General features: G+C 36.1%; 2 protein-coding genes and 1 pseudogene across 3 annotated transcripts; all 3 read right to left on the bottom strand.

Annotated features, from left to right (window-relative positions):
- Positions 1-1,301: 1,301 nt before the first annotated feature.
- LOC120216764 lies at positions 1,302-14,114 on the bottom strand (annotated as a pseudogene).
- Positions 14,115-14,564: 450 nt separating this feature from the next.
- On the bottom strand, positions 14,565-14,987 carry LOC120216763 (xanthotoxin 5-hydroxylase CYP82C4-like). The gene has a single exon (XM_039214100.1). It carries the CDS (start codon positions 14,985-14,987, stop codon positions 14,565-14,567), a length of 423 nt encoding a protein of 140 aa, XP_039070031.1.
- Positions 14,988-17,593: 2,606 nt separating this feature from the next.
- LOC120216744 (probable transcription factor KAN4) lies at positions 17,594-21,518 on the bottom strand. Of its 2 annotated transcripts, XM_039214091.1 has the most exons (7): positions 21,434-21,518; positions 20,436-20,853; positions 20,233-20,309; positions 19,935-19,974; positions 19,574-19,727; positions 17,885-17,972; positions 17,594-17,775 (listed from the first exon to the last, which is right to left on the bottom strand). In XM_039214091.1, the coding sequence occupies exons 2-7, from the start codon at positions 20,812-20,814 to the stop codon at positions 17,602-17,604; spliced, it is 912 nt and encodes a 303-aa protein (XP_039070022.1). In that variant the 5' UTR covers positions 20,815-20,853; positions 21,434-21,518; the 3' UTR covers positions 17,594-17,601. The 2 variants fall into 2 exon arrangements, with proteins under 2 accessions (XP_039070022.1, XP_039070021.1); XM_039214090.1 differs by having other exon boundaries at positions 20,436-21,489.
- Positions 21,519-23,643: the final 2,125 nt, after the last annotated feature.

The following is a 23,643-nucleotide window of genomic DNA, read 5'->3' as shown; positions in this document are numbered from 1 at the left end:
ATTCCTGAGTGATATGTGTAACGGAGCATCCGAGAAGAACCTCAATAGCTCAGTAAAAGAAAGCGGTATAGTTTATCTGTTTGCTTTCTTCACTCTAAATGAGCTTTTACTTTTTGTTTTATGTTGATGGAATTCTGCATAATCTGCTTCTGGTACTTTTGAACCAAGTATATGGAGGGAAGTTCATTACTTGAACAAACTGCTACAGATTTTACATCATTTGATCTTTCAGTTAGTACACCATGAATTTTCAGATGTTCAATTCTGATTGTCCACTTACTCTGTTGGCACCAGTTGAGGATGTATAGTTATGATTTCAGATGTTGAGGATCCAGCAGAGTTATTTGAGGAAGATTTTTTGGTAGGTTACTCGTCTGTTTTAACTTTTATGTCTATTTTTACATTACCTGATGGCTGATATGAAAATCACTCTATCTGTACTATGAGTCCACATACACTTCCAATGATAGTAGGAACCAGGCATTTTAAACTGAAACTTGGGGTTTCTGTTTGTACAAAGGTTAATAAGTGAATTGGCCCCAAAGTTCATAACTATACACCTTTGAATAATTTGCAACTCGGTTACTTGTTTAGAAGGGAAGAGAATATTTTGGCTGAAGCCCTAATAAGCTGGTTCACTTTTGGCTTATGAACAGATAGAAGACCTGACTCCGGAAGAGAACAATTTGCCAAGATTTGGAATTGATGCTGTAGAAATGGAGGTAATATTTATTAAAAAATATATAGAGGGATATTATTGTAATTATCTCTAAATATATAAGGTAAAATTACAATTTTATTAGGATCGGGACGGGTATTTTTCACTCTAAACTCAAATCCGACCAGACCCAATCTCGATTTTTTTTTAAAAAAATCTGACATTATCAAATCAAATTAAATCAGAACCCGTCAAGTTCGAGTCCATGTCCATCCCTAGACGGGTGCTAATTCTTAATTATTATACCTTTTAACGACTTTTTAATTATTCGTAACAGGGGCCCAAGTTTATCTTCTGCTTGACTAGGAGCAGGTAGTAAGGATCGTTGAATAAAGCTTTTAGAATTGAACATATAACAGTGAAGTTTCTGTAATGAAAAAAAAATCCCAAATTGAAACCCTAAAATTTGGGAAATTATAACCTAAATTCCTAATTTGAATGTGGTGACCAAATTGTAATTTTGTAACGATTGAAGTCGTATTTTCAAAACTCTAGAAAATATGATCGCTTACCTTGAAATTATACTAATTTAATTTGAAACCCAACTCTCCCCTACCCTGATATAATTCTGCGCAGCTTTCTTTTATTTTTGTAACCCTAGCAGCAAACCTTTAACCTCTCTTTGCCGCCGCCGTCTTTCTCCCTTTTCGCCATTCACGTCGGTTTCTTGCAAAGGTAAGGTCGTCGATCGGTATTTTAGTGCTTCTCCGTCGCCCCGTCGCTCGTTGTTGCCGTTGAACGGCACTGGTTGCGAAACCCGAGAGCTTTGGCTCGCTCTCGTCGCCGTGGGGCCCTCGCGACGGCCATGTGTGGCAGTGGAACGGTCGAACGCTCGCCGGGGAAGACTCAGATGGCTTGGTCGCGGCTGAACGACGTCGTTTGGCCGTGGAGAGCCTTTGTCGCTTGCTGTCCTTCTCCATCGCAGCCGCCGTCGGCCGTTTAAGGCCACTGAAAGGCCGGCCATGTCACTACCGACCCATGGTACCACTGTCGGTGCACCCTTGACGTCGACAGCTCCTATTTCTGTCCTGACATAATCAAGAAGTTAAACCAAACTACTGTCGAGTTTCGATTGAATCGGAAATATTTTTTTAATTGTATTTAACTATTATTTAATGATCTCAAATCTCAGAATCGGGGACTTATTTGGTCATTGAAAATTTTACAGAGGAAGTCGAGCCAGGAATCGAGTTATCGCCTCCGCCACCGTTATCCTCGAACTACGAATCGAACCATGTAGCTTGTGTCGATTCTGAGTTGTAGTTGACGAGTTAATCCGTTAATCTTGTAATCGATTAAGTTATATATTTAAATTCTTTGTCATAGTCACTGATGACGCAATTATAGTCGTTAGTTTTCTCGAGATATGTTCTGTTCAGTACTAAATATAAAGTTGTGCATAGTTGGTTGTTGACATGAAATAATAAAGAGAAAATAATTTTAGTGATCGAAAATGTCTTATAATATACGATTTTGATCATTTTTTTATTGTCAAAATGACCAACAAAATCGCAATGCGATCTCTAAATCGTAACGCGATATCAAGTATCGTAAATCAGTTTCCAGATTCGCAACGCGATTTTGACTATCGCATTGTGATTTTCTAAATTCGCGTTGAGATTTTAGAAAATTGCAATGCGAATATGTAAATCGCAACGCGATTCTGACTATCGTAGTACGATTCTGACTATCGTAGCACGATTCTGACTATCGCAACGCGATTCTGACTACCGCAACGTGATTCTGACTATCGCAACGCGATTTTTAAAGCGCCATTAGTATCGCAACGCGTATTTTATTTTCAAATTCCAAACACGAATATTAATATATCCCGTAATCACAACTCATAACCTAAAACCCTAAATCACAACCTAGTCCCATCTCCATCTCTCACTCTCTACGGCGACATCTATCCCCATCTTCGACGAAATCCGTCCCTATCTCCGGCGAAATCCGTCTATCTCCATCTCTCAGAGCCACCCTCACAATCATTCACGGTCAGAAATGGAAAATCAACCAAATCAATTACCGATGGTTAGTTTTTTTAATTATTTTTATTTTAAAATTTTTGCATTATTATTAAGTTTTTCATATTGAAATTGATAATAAGTTTACTGGTAATTTCAATAATAGATTAACCATTTCACTTAGATTGCTTATTAAATTCATTCGATTGCTGTCAATACTGCTAAATTGTTTAGTCTTTAACCCTGTGAAGTTAGTATTTGTCTTTGTTTTGTCTTTTGATTGAAGTAATGCAATTCATTCAAGTTTCAATTTTAGACAATGACTATTTGAAACCGAGAATCGCAACGCGAAATAAAAACCGCAACGACAAAATCGCAACGCGATTTTAGTTTCGCATTGCGATTATCTCGTTGCGATTTTCATTTCGCGTTGTGATTATCTCGTTGCGATAGTCAAATTCGCGTTGCAATAGTCATTTTTGTGTTGCGATTTTCATATTCGTGTTGCGATTTTAAGTTTCATAAACTATTATTCTTCTGCAAATTGAAACTTGAATGAATTGCATTACTTCAACCAAAAAACAAAGACAAATATGAAATTCACAGTGTTGTAAATTTAAGTTTGAAGAATAAACTACTACTACTCTTTATGTTTATTATTGTTTTTTGTATATCTTCATAGTGTAGTTTTTGGTATATCTAACTTGGTATGTTTATTGTTTTTGTAGAACTTTTTTTCGGCTCAATTGACCTTAAGGAATAAAATAAGCGTAGTCACTACAATTGCGTCGAAGCTTTCACCTGTACAAAGAAAATTGTTTGAGGATACTTGCTTCGGGCCATGGCTGAAAGTACAACATCCAGGTGGAGATGCTATGTTGACCCATTTGTGGCTTCAGACCATGACTAGCGATCTACCCGAGAGTATAAAACGTGGTAATGAAGAGATATGGTTTCATTTTCCACCGGCGTATACGTGTTTTGGGCGGGAGGAGTTTTGTTTAATCATTGGTCTACGCTTCGGACACGATGATGTAGGTCGATACACTAGTCATATTACCCGCCCATCATGGTTATCCCGGGTTTTTCCTGAGATGTCAATGGAGAAACCGAATTTACACGTCGATGACTTGACGAGATTATTTAATAAGAAAGATGGTTTTACTCGGATGGATGACGTCGATGTTGTCCGAGTATGCCTTTTAGTACTTTTGCATGCCGACTTTTTAGGCAGAGAGGCCAGACAACCTATTCCTAAGGAGCTAATATTATTGGTAGAGGACCTAAATGTATGGAACCTATTTCTGTGAGGTTCGTATCTATGGAAAGCTACCTGGAATAAGTTGTCGTCTGCCTTTAATGACCAAAAAAGTTTGCGTGGCGATGGTTCCAAATACACTTTGTCAGGCTTTATTTGGGCCTTTAAGGTAAGAATTTCTATATAATGTTTCCAAAATTATAATTAATTATTTAACAATTACTAATGTTTGTGTATTATATTGTTTGTAGATTTGGATATTTGAGGCTTTTCCCCGCATGCAGACATATGTATTAAAAACTTCAAATGATATTCCTAGGGCTATTTCCTGGAAGAGGAAACAACAGTTGTTGGATTGGGAAGAGTTACTACGGTATACAACAATAAATGATGTAAGTTAACACAAATACTACCATATATAAACAAGTTATTACTAGTACATGTTTAACTTTGTTTGAGCTTTTATATTGTTAGGAGGCCAACACTCCTTTACAGAGGCTGACACCCACGGAGGCTGAGCTTGCCACTGATTGGTGGCAAGCTAGTAAGTGTTTTTTTATGGCACGGATGATGAGCAGCCTCCACTTCGAGAGCCATCACCTCACCCAGAGCCATCACCTGATCGACCACACTATATACATCTACAATGAGAGCCATCACCTATTTCGTCACATCATCGAGCCTCTTCTCCACCATCACCTCATGATAGGCGACCGACAAAGATTCCACGACATTTATCTCCCTTTTCTCCAACTCCACCTCCACGGGATGAGTTAGGGAAGTTACGTGATGAGGTCAATGCCTTGCGTGAGGAGGTCGGTACTTTACGCGATGACAATGGTGCATGGCGTGACGAGGTATCTACTTTACGTGGTGAGGTAGCCGGTCTACGTGAGATGGTAGCATCGTTGTAGAATGAGGTTCATACTCTACGCAACGAGGTAAGTTTAAGATTTTTCATATTTAACTTGATTTACTCGTAATTTCACTTAGATTAATAATTTCACTTAGACTGCTTAGTAAATTCATTCGGTTGATGCCAATACTGCTAAACAGTTCTAAAATAACCCTGTGAAGTTAGTATTTATCTTTGTTTTGTCTTTTGGTTGAAGTAATGCAATCCATTCAAGTTTCAATTTGCAAAAGAAGAATAGTCGCAACACGAAACTTAAAATTGCAACGCGAAAATGACTATCGCAACGGGATAATCGCAATGCGAAATAAAAATCACAACGTGAAAATCACAATGCTAAAAGGAAAATCGCAAAACGAATTTAGTTTCGCGTTGCGATTTTGGTTTCGCGTTGCGATTTTTATTTCGCATTGCGATTATCCCGTTGCGATAGTCTAATTCGCGTTGCGATAGTCATTTTCGCGTTGTGATTTTAAGTTTCAGAAACTATTCTTCTTCTGCAAATTAAAACTTGAATGGATTGCATTACTTCAACCAAAAGACAAAGACAAATACTAACTTCACAGTATTGCAAATTTAAGTTTCAAGAATAAACTACTACTCTTTATGTTGTCCTTGAACATACACTAAACCTATATGTTGTCCTTTTAAATGTTTATATAAGTGTTTACTTCTGGAATGTTATCTGATGCATTTTGTGAACTATGATAGAATAATGACTTGGGTGAATACCGTGCAAGTTTGAAACATATTTGTCTTTGTTTTCACTGTTTAATATCATGTCTGTTTATTTATTGATTTATATATTAATTTATTTTTAGCGGCCCGATAAGGTGGATGCTTTACGTTGGGTTTTTCTTGCACGACGGGGTTCACGCATCAGACGGCGTACACGTGCCATTACGTCTCCGTTCACCCCAATAGTGCGAAGACTCCGTAAGAAGAAGCCTGAATCACATGTCATCGTTCAAGAGGCCTCTCCTATCGTTCAAGAGGCCACTATCATCCTCAAGAGTCCCCTCCCACCGTTCAAGAGGCCTCTGTCATCGTTGAAGATGTTCCTCCCACTATTTAAGAGCTCGATTCACACGGCGTAATATGTCAAATTATTGAGAAACCCTCTCACGTGCCGGACATGATGGATGAGTGTTGGCTTTCGTATGAGTTACTGGCCAGTACCATTCCGACAGATGAAGTGGATAGGAGAAAACTACCGGAAACAATTATGGATAATAACCTTTGGGCTAAGACCGTAGTTGATTTTTATTTACATGAGCGGAGCCAGGGGTGTTACGCTGACATATACAAACTCAACGATGATATGCATTTGTTGCTTGATCGGTCTTGGTGGGGTGTATTATTAGGGGTTGAAGACAATGGCTATTTCGATGGGGGGTAAGTCTTATATTTTTCTTATATTTCATTTTGATTAATTTTTTTTAAATTTATGTAATTCACTAATATATGTCTTTTTTTGTAAAACAGCATATTGATGCATGGGTGTCACATCTTCTAATAATAAGGAAAATGAGGAAAATAAAAAAAAAATACGCGATATACAATTATGCCGACGTCTTTTCACATAGTTCACTTGAAGAATCAACGAGATGAATCATATGTGTTGAGTAATGGACAAGCTAAACTTTATCCTGCAATTGAATTATTACTTATGATTGCAGGTGTTTATCCCTATTTTGGAACATAATCATTGGTTTCTCGTCGAGCTTCAGCTCCTATCCTTGAAGACAATAGTATATGACAGCATGATAAATTACATATCATTGTCTGATTTGAGAGATATTATTAAGGGATGGAGCTCTGATTTGGCTAAATTCTTGGATGCGATTAATTATTGGACTTATTCTGGAAACAAGAAGCCAAAGAAGTTCAATGTTATAGTTATCAGAGATGAGACCACGCCACAACAAACGCAGGGAGCCAGAGGGGATTGTGGTCCTCTCATATGCATGTGCTTGGAGTGTTTGACGACAGGAAGTATACAGTTTTTACCTCTCACCGATAGAGATAGAGGTGCAGTAGGCTTGTGGTTTCAGCATTTTATGGCTAGAGCGATATATGCGAGACGCTGTCTACCTGCATCCGCGTTATGAAAGTGTCCATAAACAATTAGTAAGTCAAATGCAAGTGTTGTTAAGTACCTAGAATTCAATAATTTGTTGTTTGTTGGTTTTAAATGTGTAGAAAGTGTTGTTTGAACAAATGTTTGGTTTCTTCAGGTTAATCCTGAAGTGAGCTGCGTGAAATTGATGTATGGGTGCATAAACAATTGTCTGGGGTACACTTTTTTTGATTGTTTAATTGATTCTTAAAAGTTGATTTGTTTAATTGATGAGGAAAATAAGAATTATTATTATTTTTTGCTTGTTTAATTGATTTGTAAAAGTTGATTTGTTTAATTGATGTATAAATAATTCTTATTTGTGCTTGTTTAATTGATTGAAATGTAAAATTTGATTTGTTAATTTCAATCTGCATCATATTGAAGGCAAAAGATCTGTTGAAGGTACACTTTCGCAATGCTAAACTCAAAATCGCAATGCGAAAGTCAAAATCGCAATGCGAAAACCAAAATCGCAACGCGAAAGTCAATTCGCGTTGCGATAGTCTAATACGCTTTGCGATTTTCTCGTTGCGATAGTTAAATTCCCGTTGAGATAATCAAATTCACGTTGCGATAGTCAAATTCGCGTTGCGATATTCAAATGAATGTGTAATAAGTGATAACAACTGAACAGATCATAACAATGTTCAAACTCAAGTTACTAATACATGCCTAACTGAAAATGTTAAAAGTTTACACATAAAATACACATAATACAACGTTTGCATTTAAAAATCACCTAAGTTAATAGTCCCAAAAGGTGAAGCCGGTTGTGATTGAGATTTTGATTTTGATTGCGATTTTGATTGCCTTTTGCTTGACATCATATGAGCTTTGATTTTGATGAGGATCCATATTTTGGTAGAGAAAAAGATGATTGTGATGGCACTGGTGATCCACATGTCAACCTTGTATGACCACTTTCTTTGCACCGACTACATGTTGATCTCTTCTTCTCTTCACCCTTAGACGGTATACGATCGTGACTTTTTTTTCGACCAGGTAGCCTTCTATCCATGGCTGGTGGCAAAACTGTTTGTAAGTCATCTGGTATGTCCCACTCAGAAGGATGTGGAATAGGGTAGATAATCTTGGTATAAGTCTGTAGCGTATGCGCTTGAATCATCTTGGTTTAGATGAAGAGCAACTTTTATAACATGGCCACACGGATAACCATATGTTTTTCATTTCATACAACTACACGTCTTTGCATTTAGATCGACAAGCCCATTTAAGTTATTATCCAGTACTTCAAACAAAGTGTTTGAACATGGTTCAACTCTCCATGACGTTGACTTCACAACACGTTTCGTTATCTTTTTTTCAGTCCATGGTGTAACACGATGTTCCAATGTTCCTGTAAATTTAAATAAATAATACTTAGTAAAATATATGATAAGTTACGAATTTAAAGAAATAATACATGCATGGTTTCTTTTCTTGTAGTACCACTGTTGAATAGAGGCTCGGAAAAACTCCATTAATATAGTAATGGGTAATTTCCGGGAATGACGACTTAGAGCGTTGATTGATTCTGCACTATTAGAAGTCATGAAACCATATCTTGCTCCAAGTTGATGTACTCTTGACCATCTTTCAAACCCATCATCTTCTAGTGTTTGAGCACACTGAGGCAAAACACGTCTTAAATAATTTATATGCTTATTAAAATCCACTTCCTGATAAGCTTTTACAGCCTTCAAGTATGTCCATTTGTGATTTTTTATACCAACAGACCTTGATTTTAGATTTCTATACAAATGAACACCACAAAGTCCATAAAAAGCATCTGGGAAACACCTTCTAACAGCGTTGTCAATTAAGTTTGCCCTATCGGATATGATTGTCAGATTGCTAATAGGACCTATGCAATCCCTAAGATGCCCCATAAACCATGTCCATGAATCAGAAGTTTCAGATTTGCCAACCCCGTAAGCTATTGACAATATCTCATTGTTAGCATCCATGACTACTGCTAATAAGTTTACTCCAAGGTATCGACCTTTCAAATGTGCTCCATCAACTATAATAACTGGGCGCATGCAAGTAATAAACGAACGAATCTACAAAATAATATACACAAGAAATATAATCATTTAAATGTGAAATGCATGTAACTAAAAAAAATGAGTCAACAAAATTATATTGATTTACTAACCGCAGCACCAATGGCGATAAACAGCAATTCAAAGCGTCCATCTCTATCTGTTTTGATATGAGTTACTGACCCAGGATTTTTCAGCTTTAAATTGTGACAATAAGCCGGCAGTTGGGCAAACGATGCTTCTGGCGACCCCCTCAACAATTCCAAGGCATAACATTTGGCTCTCCAAGCTTGAGAATGTGAGATACTAATCTTGAACCGAGCATTCATGTCAGTCATAATTTCATATCCCCGATATACCCTGCCATTCAAAAACATTAACTCAGCCAGAAAATCATCCAACACCTTTTTGTTTGCCTGTCTATGGTGAGGAAAAACTTGGGTTCTTGAACATGTATGTTTATCAATAAAAGTCCTAACTTGAAACATTTCACAATCTTTTATCCTCTTTGCAATCATACGCCACATACAGTTTTTGTCAATCATACACCTTGTTTCGAAACGATCTTTGCTTGATTTGTTAACTTTTAGTTGATAGCCATCTTCCACACATTTCATATACAAATCTATCTTCAAGTCTTCCTTTGTATCAAAACAATCATCTTTCTTGATACGAATAATTTTTGTGTAACAATCAACTGCTATCTTTACCAACTCTTCTTCCGGTATCTGAAGTAATTCTGGTATATTCCAGTTATACTCCCGTGGCATTTTCTTCGAGGACTTTTCTTCGGGGATTTCTTTTTTTCTTTTTCTTTTTCAGGGTTATATGAATTACAGAATGGATAACATGTTCATTTACAGTCGTAACTTCCTCCTCATTATCATCAACAACATCTTCCTCGGCAGCGGCTGTTTCATCATCAAAATTTGGGTATTGACCAATATCAAAATCATTACACGCAGGGTCTGTTTCTTCTTCTGAAACATCATCAAAATCTGAGTATTGACCAAGATCAATGTCCCGGTATTGACCAAGATCAAATTTCGAATACTGACTAGTACTCACAATTTTTTCTGTTGGCTCATCATCGTCTAACTGGTCAATACAAAAATCGGAATTTAGTGCTGAAAGTTGATTGGGATTTGGATTAGGGAAAGGTTTTGGGTTTTGAGATTGTGTTTGGTATTGGAAATGTGGTCAAACAAAATTTGCTTGGTGATGAAATTGTGGTGGAACCATTAAATTTTGAGCACCATAAACTCGGGTTGAAAAACTTAATTGATTACTACCTGCTACTGACCCAACTTCACTACTTCTAGGTTCAACAACATACAATGTAACATCATCTTGCGAAACACTAATGTAAGCAATGAATCGTTCAACATCTTCATTGTCGGTTAACAAATAAACTTTACATTTTCTCTGATAAGATAGGCTAAATCCACTTAGGGGCTCTAAATTCAATTTATTTGCAACACGTAACATTAGAGTTTCATAAGTTAACTTTTTTAATGACAGTTTTAGTTGAAGATTCATGGGTAAAGGCATATATTGTAAAACACCATGAACATTCTCCCATGACCCTCCAAAACACAAATCTATCCAAACATGATCAACATTAGATGATTTCATTATTGTAAATTAATTTACTAAACAAATGAGATGCGAAACTAAAACCTGTTGCCGGATGGGGAAGGATGTCGTTGGATATAGGATGTCGTTGGATATAGGAACGGATGTCGCCGGAGAGAGTGATAGATGGAGATGAAATGAGTTGCGATTTAGGGATTTAGGTTATGAGTTGTTGCTGCTGCGTAGTTATATACCCAAAACATTTGTGTTGCGAAACTAAAACCTGTTGCGAATTTGAAATTCAGTGTTGCGATAGTCAGAATCGTGTTGCGATAGTCAGAATCGCGTTGCGATTTACATATTCGCATTGCGATTTTCTAAAATCGCAACGCGATAGTTAAAATCGCGTTGTGAATCTGGAAACTTATTTGCGATACTGGAGATCGCGTTACGATTTTGTTGGTCATTTTGGCAAATCTAAAAAAAAGTTGGTCAAAATCATATATTATAAGGCATTTTCGGTCACTGAGGTTATTTTCTCAACAATAAATTATGAACTTAACTGCTATGTGATATTGGTTGAATTTAATGTCATATGAATTTGCCATGTGATAATGTCATTCTATTGAATTCGGATTATATGCTATGCATCAGGAAATTATGTACCATCTTTACATTTGGATCGGATCAGAATTTATATATGTATCTCATATTGCCTTGTCATACGGGGTTTGGATTGATAGGGAAGTTCAGTGTTTTCACCCGACGAGGTGAAAGTCAATTCGGATTCAATAACTTTTGCCTTTGTGGCGGACCTCACTTCTGATGGTGTTAGTAGTAAGAGTGGTTTTGAGGAACCTACTCTTTTGATGGTGTAAGGTGGTTGGGTGCATACTCATTGCATACCTTATCGGATTGTGTATATTTTGTTGAAACGGATTGTATGATAACTTGTGTTATATTAATTGTGACTGATGCACTATAGAAAGATACTAAGGGTGCGTTTGGTTCACGAAATATAATATTACCAGTGAGAATAGGATTACCTGCGGGAATAAGATTACTGGGAATGTTGTATTTTGTGTTTGGTTCGTTTAGCAGGAATGTAAGATTACAGTGTTTGGTTAAAAGAATAAAAGATTATTTGAATGTATATTTTATCAAATTGTCCTTATTATATATTTGTTTTTTTACAAGTTGAATTCTACTATAATTAATTTATATATTTTCTTTAAAATTTTTAAATTCATAAAATATATATATATATATATATTTTATAAAATTGAAAAGATAAATAGGTTTAATTAAAAGGTAAAATTTTATTTTAACCCCTCAACTTCATATAAAATTCTAATTATGGACTTTTTTGTAAATCTAAAATAGTTTAAGAATAAATTTATAATTTAACATTCGTAGAATTTTTTTTATTCAACGAGAGAAGAAGAATATTTTTGAAAAAAAATTAAGGCATTTTAGTCCAAAACACCGGTAATCCAACAATACCTAAGGGAAGGGGGTAATAACATTCCCGGTAATATACCCCCAAAATACCACTGTTGGGAATAAAGGATTACCGGAGGCTGGGAATGTTTGCCAACCAAACAGAAGAATGACATTCCATTCCCTTGGTAATGTGAGAAGACTTGAACCAAACACGGCCTAAGCTTATTAGCTTACACCCCCTAATTTCTCTCTCTCAGATTCTCGAATTTGGACAATCAGTACTTGGAGTTCAACATTATTTTGTTTTTATTTTAGTATCTTCTCAGTATGATATATATTCGATTTTTAGATATTGTCTCTTATTATTTTATAGTATGTTAAATACTTGAGATATTGGATTTAAACGTTATTTGGATTTTGAGACTTGAATTTTGGATTTTATTTGGATTTTGAGACTTGAATTTTGGATTTTATAAATGCTCGTACTATGTTTTAATATTTGTAAATTTATTTGGGTTGCTTTAAGTATTTGATTGCAATAAATACGAGGGTAATTTTAAATGTATTTTAAGTAACGTTTGGGGGTTCGAATTGTGAAAACAAGATGGTGGGCTTCTTAGATCCAACCTTTTCCCTTTAGGTCGGGTAAAAGGGGTCACATTTTGCAGTTTCATTGTTCCATTCTTTATTATTTTCCAGCAAAGAACTAGGTAGAAAAATTCATTGAGGCTTGCGGGTCAAAATGAAAAGAATGATGTGATCATGACTGGGTAAATTATACTTTCCTTGGGTAATAGAGAAAAAGACATTTTATTAGAAAAATGGCCTCTCTTTTTTTAAAAAAAAAAAGTAAATAAGATGTCTGCGAGCACATGGTGATCTTAGACTCCAATAGATAAACCAGAAAGTTTTAATTGAATTTTAGTGTTAATAGCGAGTTGGATTGCCCTTTTGTTTGTGTTCTTATCCTTTTGGCCCTCGAAACAACTGAAAGAAACCAAAAACATGGCTGAATTTAAGGGGACGGTATATAGAAATGCTAGATGCGAATACAAGCGTAGTGATTCCTTTACAATGGCTTGGAGATACACTAGCTTATTGATGTCCGATTCATTCACTAGTCTTCCCTTCCCAATCTGGGTGTCCAATTCCTCCTGAGCTTTCTCCAAAGCATAGCGGTTATTCAGCAATGTAACTGTCACGGTATCTGTGCCCCCTACAACCAAACTCTACAGAAAAAAATTATGTTATTTCCATTAAAACATGGTCGACACTAGCAATTGATGTTTTTATCTTCGTGTTTGTTGAAGAATTCTTACCAGGGCGGTTGCTTTAGTGACAGTATTAACATCATATCCTGAGAGATCCAATCCCTCTAACCATTCTTCCATGAAAAGAACTCCCTCATGGCCTTCCTGCATCGCCTTACCTTGACAGCCCCAAAAAACCTCTTGGCCGCAATCATCCGAAGAATCTCGTTCAGATTCAAGTCCCCCACCCATTTCTTCATATCAACCAAAACATGAGTTGACTCAACTTTTTTCTTGACCCATAGCTTGTACAGCTCTTTCACTGAGCTTTCCACTTCAGATGCTCTAATGTATTTCAAAAGCTCAAGTCTCCGGTTTGATAAAAGCTCCGAGGCTGTTAATTTGCGCATTTCACACCTGTATGCATTATAAGGGCAGAAACCATAGTTGGCATAGTTATGGCCCATGTGTTTCCTGCAAGTAAGTTTAGGCCGGGAAGACACTGCTACGTCATAGTAGGTAAATATTTCCTTGTCCAACTATTGACCACCACGGCAGGGTGCAAGCCGATCCGGATGGAAAATATTGGTCCATGCTTATCGGCTAAGTCAGCCAGTGCTAAGAATGGAAGCTTGGATCCTGCTAATACCTGGAGATGACCGATTAAAGGCCACCCACCGACAGCTTCTGGTGGGCTTTGAGCGTTCAAAGACTTTCTAGACCAAGTAATTACCAGGAAAAAAGAGAGGATCAGTATAGCAAAGACTCCTGCAATGTTACTGTTTAGGTAAGGGAAGAGGAAATCAAAATCCATAATAGCTTGGATATTCTTGGTTGAAAAAGGTTTTAGAACTAAGTTTGGCAAATATTTGGGGATCTGGGATATTTTAGATACCTTCGACAATGTTTCCGCTTATCAAAGTCAACCCATGACTAATGAGAAAAGAAACAACTTTATAAACTTATTTATTCAAAATACCACCACGAGGCACAAGTAGGCAATTATACATTTCGAGTATAGTCATTCTGGCTATCATTACAGAAGACAAAAAGCAAGATCGGAACTCAAACTAAAGTATTAAATCTAACAGAAACATATCATGACGTCAACTAAAAGATTCCATTTTAGATGTTTTTATTTTTCTTGAATCACATCGCTAATTATCATCGATGCTCATGTTATGATGGATAGACATTTGGTGTGAGACGCGGCTTAAGTAGAACGTCCAGTGGTGTGGCTTTTGGAATGGTTAAACCGGGGCTCTCAGTCATATCAACGGGTTGATTCAAAGGCTAGTGTGAGATGAAGAACTTGGAGAGCAAGTGATGCACCAGGGCATGAACGTCTTCCCGAGCCAAATGGAAGGAGTTCGAACTGTTGGCCTCTAACTTCAGTATCCGCATGGCTTGTGAGAAACCTTTCTGGTAAGAATTTAGATGGATCTGACCACACTCTTGAATCTCTTTGAATTTTCCACACATTTACAATCAAGCGAATGCTGGCTAGGATATGGTAGCCGGCAACGGTGCAATCGTTCATGGCTTCTCGTGGTCCTATTAGAGGACCAGCTGGATAAAGGCGTAGGGTTGCTTTGATGATGGCTTGAAGATACAAAAGATTTTTTATATCAGAGTCATCGACTGGCCTTTCTTGGCCTACATGGAACTCTAGTTCCACATGAGCCTTCCTTAACATGTCACGATTATTCAAAAGTAACGATTGATTCCTTACCAAACATGAATGCAGGAGCCTTTCCACTTTACCATTTCTCAATTTTCTGAGGCATACGATCATCTGTTCGTCACATATTACTCAAATTTTGGATGAAATCAACACTCCATATGCAGACATCAGCAAAGCAATGTCCACAGAAAAATAATATATCAAGGTTGATGACTAGCGGCTCGGAATACAGGCATGGTTTGGAGTCACAATTAAAACAATACTTGTAAATTCAGCAATGAAAGTAAAGAGTTAACATAACATGCTTTTTTTATGGTGAATTTTAGATTGTTATCTATACACGCACTTATTTGCTTTATGCAGGATTTCTTTTCCCAAATGAAATCAGATCAGAGCCGATTGATAATTCACATTAAGAATTGGATTTCTCATCTATATTAAACTGGTCCAATTAGTAAATATTAACTTGTTCATATCATCCGTCACTTGAATTTACACTGTAGACTTCCTTTCCTACATTATTCGGCATTGGTGGTGGTGAAAAACATGCCCCAATGTGATTATAAATACTTCATCTGGAGGCTGGATACAGAAAAATAAGTATTTATTATATAGTTATAATACCAAATATGGACCAGAAATCCACTGGAAAAAGATAACAATGATTAAATCAACAAGTTTTTTTTAATAATTTCCATGGGGACTGTATGTCTGGTACCAAAAGAATTGAAAACATTGGGAAAAGAGAAAAATGAGAAAAGCAGAGACAAGAGAAGAAGCTTCAAAGAAAGAAATGGAGCACAGGGTACAGAAGCATTCATTCTGACCCAAGGATCTTTCAATTGTAATGGTACCGCCTGGAAATTTCGTTGAGAACGACTAAAGAAAAGTTGAAGGAAGGATGAAGATTTTGTCAGGATTTTTCGATGTTGGTTGGAGTTGGGTGCTCCAGAAAAAATAACGCTGTCGTTTTCGACAGACACAATTTCCACGGAACAGACAACCATACAATCATTATCGATGAAAACAAGGACCAGTTCCCAATTTCCAACACTCTCCAAAGCTTTGAAAGGCCTAATGATGGCGAACAAGGCCCATAATAATTTTGATTTCCAGTTTTTGCTTCTTTCTTTTCTTTTGTTTAATGCAGAGGCATGGGTGGGCAGGAACTGAAGTCTTTGGGTAATAAAAGATTGATAGGGACCGTGCACCAGATATCCAAATGAAAAAGTACAAGATTTCGTTTTCGATTTCTTCACTGCACTTATGAAGCAAAGAGCGTGGGCAATTATACGACAACTAACAATGGATACCTTTGCTTTCTTCGTAATGGCTTTTCAGCAGTATCATATGCCCTCCGTTTATGACTCTCTCATATTTATAACAGTGATATAATTACTCCGATCCCTTTTACTGTTCTCCAAAATAATGTAATCTAACCTCTACTCACTATTATAGAGTAACTTTACAGGAAATTTGATCGACTTGAGATTGAGCCTCAATCAAATTGGATGTCCTTTTTTGCCGACATATGCTTGTAACTTTACATAAAACATATGCTCTGTATATTATTAATGTATATTCAACTTTCTTACTTTTTAGAATAATTCAAAATATATTAAAGATTTTTAGGGAAATGTAAGATTATTTATAAGAATAATATTATCAATATATAATATTACTTGATATATAATTAATAATGTTATATTATATATATATATATATATATATATAGTATCTTAAGAACAATATGATCTAAAATTTTAGTGATTGTTCATTTCCACTACTTTTATGAATAATTGACATTATTAGTAATAATTTAATGAAAAATACCCTAATTAAAATAATTACTCCAATCAAACACACCCCTAAGAAGTTGGATTTCAAGAATGGATTGAAGGAACCAGCCAAAGTTGGTGGTCCCATAAGGGTCTTCTCTGCAGATGTATAGTGCTGGAGTGGTAATTTATGAAACATCACTGCTCGTATAGTAATTTGAAGATGAAGAACACTCATGATTGACGACCACTCTGAAAAGTATGGGGTCCTCAAAGGATTATTATCTCTTTGGAATACTTAATTAATATAAAGGGTCGTTATTATTGTTTTCCAGAAGACGTGGAGTGGACCAATCTCTTATCACATCGTACGTTCAAGCTTCCAAGGCAGGGCCTGAGCGACATTAGTATTCAAATATTGGCTACAATCATATCAATGGTCATGGAAAGATGTAGGGGCCATTCCCAGCTCAATGTTTCAGAGAGGGCGCCGAGTGCGAAATTGATTGACATAAACTGTCTCAAATATATTAATTTCATTGACCCACTTGTTCACTGTTGGGGACCAAGTCTGCAGAACCCTAGCCCCACTATAGACCTTGCCCCGGAAATATCAAGATCGTTGCTGGTTTTAGAATTCTGGTTTTTCCTTTGTTTGTTTGCCACAATGCCATCAAAATTACATGGAACAAAGGCGATCCGACGACATTCACAAGGCTACAGACGTTTTCTTTTTCTTTTCCAGACAAAATTTAAACAACTTGGAACAAGATAGTTCATGCAGAACAGACATGCATTTCCACCCAAATTACAGGAAAAAAACATCGTACTAGCTGGTCCTGTGGCGTCTAACACTTGAGAAGAGCTAACTCATTTGAAGATTCAGCGTAGTCCATTTGCCAGCTTGGCCTTCCGAGGGTGAACTCTAGGTTAAGGAACATGTCTGAAGGTGACAAGTTGCCGGAATCTAATCTTTCCTTCATTCTGTCCGAGACTTGAAGCACTGCCTTGTCTCCATCAACCTATGGCAAAACCAAAAGTTAATCACGAGATTGATAATCAACACAATATAACAAATTGAACTATCGAATTTCAACACGTTGGGTTTTGTTTTTAGTCAAACAATTATACCTTTGCATTATTTGGCTCGAAAATCAAGCCGTGCCCATAGTTTGATATGCTCAAATTAAGTGTCTCCGTTGAGGATAGCCATGAACCGCTGCAAACAAGCAAGAAACACCAACAACAAAAAATTGTAAGAAAATCCAAAATATTGCACGCTTATATCAGTTTGTCGTACTTATATTATCATACTTCATATATAATCATGCCATTGATTCTACCCAATGATGTATAGCATGTGGAAAGTATGCAACTCCTTTCAAACATATATTATACTGAGAAATTGTTTGGGGAAGTCGACAAAACGAGGCAACAAACAGCAAAATATAATTAAAGTATTACTAGCTTAATAAATAAGTAGAAAGGTCATGGAAGTTTAGGCCTTTAGAAGAAATGGAGATTACTTCGAAATCTAACGGGCATTATTTTTAGAACTGGACCGGTTAGCGAACTGGTCATGCTACCGATTCACTGGTTCAACCGGTCGAACCGATCGGAAGAAACCGGTTGAACCGGATGACGTCACAATTATTTAAAAAATTAAATAAAATATCAAAAATATTTAATAAAAAATAATTTTTTATATCACAAGTCATATTCAAAGCAAGTCATAACATATATAAGTTAAAAACCATAAAATCAAGTGAAACAAAATGATTCAAATTAACTACAACATAATATTTAAGGTAAAATATATTAAATAATAAATATAATTATATAACTATAATTAAAAAATAAATTTGGGGTTAAAAAAATCATAATAAAATGATATTGTTTGGTTTAATTTTTTTTAAAAACAATCTCACATGGTTAAGAAACATAGAAGAGCATCCCAAAAGTCTAAAGAGTAAAAATATGAGAACAAAACAATCTCACATTGCTAAGAAACATAGAAGCGCATCACAACTAACTTCTATAAATAATAGAGGTAATTTGGCATTCAAAATCATGGAGCCTTTTGGTGAGCATTGAGTGAACTATTCTTTCATTTCAATCAAGCTCGAATTTTAGGCTTCAATCGAGCTTCTAATTTTTTTTTGAGTTCAAGTTTCAATATTATATTTTGAGTTTGAGTTGAACTTGATAATTTTTAGCTTATGAGTTTGAGTTGAGTTGAGCTTACTTTTAAAGTTTTCAAGTTCGAGTCGAGCTCAACAATACTCGAGTTCGACTTGGCTCGTTTAACAAACGACGTTGTTTGGTTTAATTTTTTTTTTAAAAAAAAACTAAAATCCTGATTTTTCCCGTTTTTTTCCGGTTTTCAGCCGGTCCGGTTCGAACGGTTTAGCGGTTCTGGCCGGTTCACGAATAATGGTTCAACCGGTTTAGATTGAACCGAACTAAGCAACGGTTCCCGATTGAACCGGCCAGTCCGGTTTTCAAAACAGAGCTAACGGGTAGAAATGGGTGGGATTTTTTTTTTTTTTGGAATGGAACACAAAATAGCTTAGCTAGCCTAAAAACCCTAAGTGATCTTCATCAAAATCTATGCACTTGTGACTAAATAAAATGGCCTCATCTGCCTCATAAACAGTGAAAAACACTTGGATCAAACCATGACCTAGAATATATGTGTATATGCGACTATGCATCATGTACGATGGCTTTGGTTTTGAGAAAATAGAGAAGATCAGCTTCGGATACAAAGAAACTAATAAAAAAGAAGCAGAAAGAGATGTTGCAGATATGATAGATCACCTTTGGGTCCTTTGTGGTACAGTTTGTGGTGGTGATGTTGTTGATAGTTTGAGAGAATAAGAAGCGTTAGGATCTGCCTTTGCAGAAGATGGTGTTCCGTCCAAATCAACAATTCCCATCCTTTGGTTCAAACTCATGTCTGTCTTCCCTTGGCCTGAAACACCCACCAAAATAATTCCTATTTTAGATTTTTAGGTACAGTCTAATAAATCCAAACGGTTCTGGTTTAGTTAGGAATAGTGGATCAGATGATATAACTTTCTGTCATACTTGGTCACAAATTTAGGTCTAAAACAAAGAGAAACTAATAATTGAAGCGGAATAAAAATTATAATGGTTCTTAGAGGGAAATTCCAATTACCAGCTGGTCCTTTGTCAGTGCTCTTCACTGTTCTATACATCTGCATGAACACAGAACACCCGTAGAGAAAAAAAATGAGAAAAAATTCCACATTGCTAAGATTACTACTCTTGATGCCTTTTTGTCCTTACCCTTTATTTCCCCAGTCCTCACCCACTACAGTTGAATCATACAGAAATACAAAAATAGAAAATTGTAAAGATGCCAAAACAACTATAGGAAAATCATAAAAGTAATAGTAAGAATTATCATATACTACATAAGTTCAAAGAAACGAAGATTGCACACAGTAACCCACCTGCAAGTGACTCTTCACATGAGCTAGGGTTAGATCTTTGACATTCATCAACTCTAAGACTGATTTTGGTGTTGCTCCTGTGACAGTTGACAATACAAATACGTAAACTTTGTTATGCTTTTTTTATTTCCAGTAAAGATTATTTCTATTTTTGGGTATTTTGCACTAAAACGAAAGGGAGGGAAAGTAAGTAAATATATTACTTTCATGGCCTCCAAGCAGCTGGACTGCATGAACAAAATGGGCATGGAGTGTTGTAGTCCATCTCATTCTGGGAGCTCTGACGCTTCTTTTCACAGTTCCATTGATCATTCTTGCATTTCTCTTGAAATCACGACCATAGATTTGAGGCTGATAAGGCTGCTGCTGCTGATGATCATGACGATTATTAAGGTTTCTTGGTTGCTGTAAATGGGGAGAACATAAATCTGCCATTTCAAACCCTAAGCTCAACGTCGGTGCTCCAAGGCCTGGATTACCGTATCCATTTTCATGGCTCAAATCGCTTCCGCTGCTCCCGGAATCAGTCGTCGAGCTCCTATCACTATAGATTAATTTTCCTGATAAAACATCGTAAGTCATTTCCTTAGCTTTACAATCTAAAACGGGCGGTGGGCTAATCTGCAAGGATAGATCAGGCAAAGGTGAGTTTATCATTATGGTTTTTGAGCTGATGAACATAAGGAAAGAGTGAAGATCGTAGTCAAAAATCCCCTGGAGGATGTGCTAACAGAGACAAGAGATTAAAATAGAGAGAATGAATGTAAGAGAAGCGTACGCAAAATACTGCCAAAACAAGAAAAAGGCAAAGAAAATCGACAGGAAAAGTGGGTTTAAAACTTCGAAGTTGAACAAACGAAGAGAGCCGAAAAGGAAGTGAAGGAAAGCGTTGTGTGATTATATCATGAGAGCCTCATGATTAAGTTGCATGGTGTGTTGATGTGTGTGTGTGTGAAACTTGAAAGAGGGAGCGAGTGAAGAGAAATATAGGCTTTTTAATAGGATCCGTCTAGGTTTGATAGAAAAAGGAAAAAACTTGCAGAAACTATAACCATTAAGCAGTCAGATTATACAAAAAAAGAAAGAATTGCAGGCGAAGAGAAAGTAAGTAATCAGAGTTGTTTTGGGGATGATGGTTTGAAGGAAAAGTTTGTAAAAAAGGAAACTCATGTATTTAAAGAAGCAGAGAAGGATCAGAGACCTTTTCTTCCTTGCACAGAGAAAGAGAAAGAGAAGGAGAAAGGGAAAGAGTGTGAAGGAAGGGACCTTATTTTCCTGTATCTTTTATAATGGGGGATTCAAAATGCCAGCAAGCCAGCCGGGAGCCAAAAAAACAAAATGGTTACTATTCAAACTTCACAATACCATTTTTTTCTCTACGTAAAAGGGTATAAATTAATTAAATAAATAAATAAACACATACTTTTTAATGTATTATATATTTGAAATGGAAGTTGGAGTCACATAATATTTATCTTCCTACTAATTTAATAATATCTTTAACACTTTCCCAGAATTAGAATATTCTTGGTTTTCATTTTCTTACACCAGGATTGAGTGGCAAAGCAGGAAGGGCCAAAAATATCTTATCCCCTTACCTCAAACTATGAAGCTGTTCTAAGTTATTACTAGCTCTTTTTTACAAGAAGACGAGGCCCTATTAAATGTTTACATTTTGGTTTTTCTTCCTCACTTTTCAAAGCTCACTGCCTAACACATGACGCTATGCTTTTATCTGTTTTTGTGATGTTGATAATTTAAGCACGAGCTTAATTGCATGCCATAAATACCAAAACACACTCACCCTTTCTTCTCATTCTTATCAAAAAACCACATTTGCGGTGGGTTTTATGATTAAAAATAGAAAACCAAGAAACTGTGAGTGCAAAACCCCAGCTCTTAGTTATTGATTAAACGGCCCACATTTGCCGAGTTTGGGTAAAAAGGGGAAAACGTTGAGGTCTTGTAAGTCAGTGAGTGGTGATGTTAGGTGGAGCGACAAAAGTGAAAGAATCGAAATATCAATTCTGATTTAGCTATGCGATTCAGTTTAGTTTGGGTTTTTTATTTTTTAGTCCAGTTTCTGTTCGATTTTAAAACACAATTATATAATTCGGTTCGATTCCGATTTTTAATATGAAAATTATTTGTTCCAAATCGAACTGATTTGAAAAATTAAAACAAAAATAATTATCTAAAACAATTTTATTTTGAATTTATTAAAGAAAAATATTAAAACATTTGTTTTATAAGTTTAAATTTATGTATTTGCACTCGATTTAATCTTTAAGTTTACTTTATTTGGATGATGAATTTGAAAAATAGTGAACAATCAAAAACTACAAAATTAAATTGAACTGAACCAAAAATCATGGTTTTAATTTGTTTGTTTCGATTTTAGTTTTAATTTTTTAGAAAACTGGAAAGTACGATTCAACTCGTATTTTAATAGAATTGAATCGAATACACCCAAGTGTTAGGGTCCCGGTGGGCACGTAGCGAAACAACAAATGAGCTGTACACGTGCGAAGAAGTTGGCGATAGAAAAATTTAAGAGTGGGGGAATGATAAGGAAGGTGTTATAAGGAGAGAAGGAATATGGAGCCTAATTAAAGGGAGGAGTTAGCGGTGTCAGATTGGTTGGGGTGACCGGCGACACCAGGGTCTCAGACCCACATGCAAACTCTTCCCTTGGCCCCCTCCCTATTTCAATTTCATCTATGTTTTGCTCTCTTATTTTCTCACGCGTCCACGCTTTTCTTTCTTTTCTTGGGTTTTTCCTTCCTTTAACCGCAGCCTTTAACTACAAGTAAAACAAAAAAATCAGTATCATTTAGGTGTTCTGCCACATTAATGGACTCGTTATAATCGTCAGATATATATTCTAAATAGCGAATAAATGTGTACAAACAACTATGCTGGGTATAATGGAGATATATGAAAATTATAGTGTAAAATGGGAGAAAAATGAGTCATAAATTTTTGAGGGGGAAAAAAAGAGGATTGTACTGTTTTTGAGATGGTCTTGGAGAAGATGATGGATGATTAAAAACAAAAACATGCAAGGAACAAGAATCGTGTACATAATTGGCAATTTCACATATTCCAAAAAAATTTGGCAAATTTGTACCTTAAATGCGATGAATTATACCATGAAATATATAGTTTTAATTTTGGCACCAAAACATTTTTAATTGTAGTGAGCTCATTGTTGATAGCATAAAAGAGACTGATCGTATTAAACTTAGTAATACTTATATAGATAAGAGGGATAGGATGAACATTAGGTTGTGTTCTGCGTGGGGACTGCCTTAATCGGGATGCTTTTGGTATGTTGTAGCAGCTTGACTGCTTTCATTTTACTTAATGGAATTCTTGAATTATCCAAAAAAAAAAAAACCCTTTGATGGC

This window comes from Hibiscus syriacus, unplaced genomic scaffold (genome assembly GCF_006381635.1).
Source record: "Hibiscus syriacus cultivar Baekdansim isolate YM2019G1 unplaced genomic scaffold, ASM638163v2 tig00110163_pilon, whole genome shotgun sequence".
Lineage (NCBI taxonomy): Eukaryota > Viridiplantae > Streptophyta > Magnoliopsida > Malvales > Malvaceae > Hibiscus > Hibiscus syriacus.
This window is presented reverse-complemented; position numbering and strand designations above follow the sequence as displayed.

What these genes read in the sequence shown, in the direction of transcription:
- LOC120216763 (XM_039214100.1), bottom strand. Translation starts at nt 14,987, where the DNA reads ATGTTAAGGAAGGCTCATGTGGAACTAGAGTTCCATGTAGGCCAAGAA.
- LOC120216744 (XM_039214090.1), bottom strand. Translation starts at nt 20,913, where the DNA reads ATGTTCATCAGCTCAAAAACCATAATGATAAACTCACCTTTGCCTGAT. An exon ending in ATGTGAAGAGTCACTTGCAG is followed by an intron (nt 19,975 to 20,232) that starts GTGGGTTACTGT and finishes GTGTTCATGCAG; the next exon opens with ATGTATAGAACAGTGAAGAG. An exon ending in TCGAGCCAAATAATGCAAAG is followed by an intron (nt 17,776 to 17,884) that starts GTATAATTGTTT and finishes GTTTTGCCATAG; the next exon opens with GTTGATGGAGACAAGGCAGT.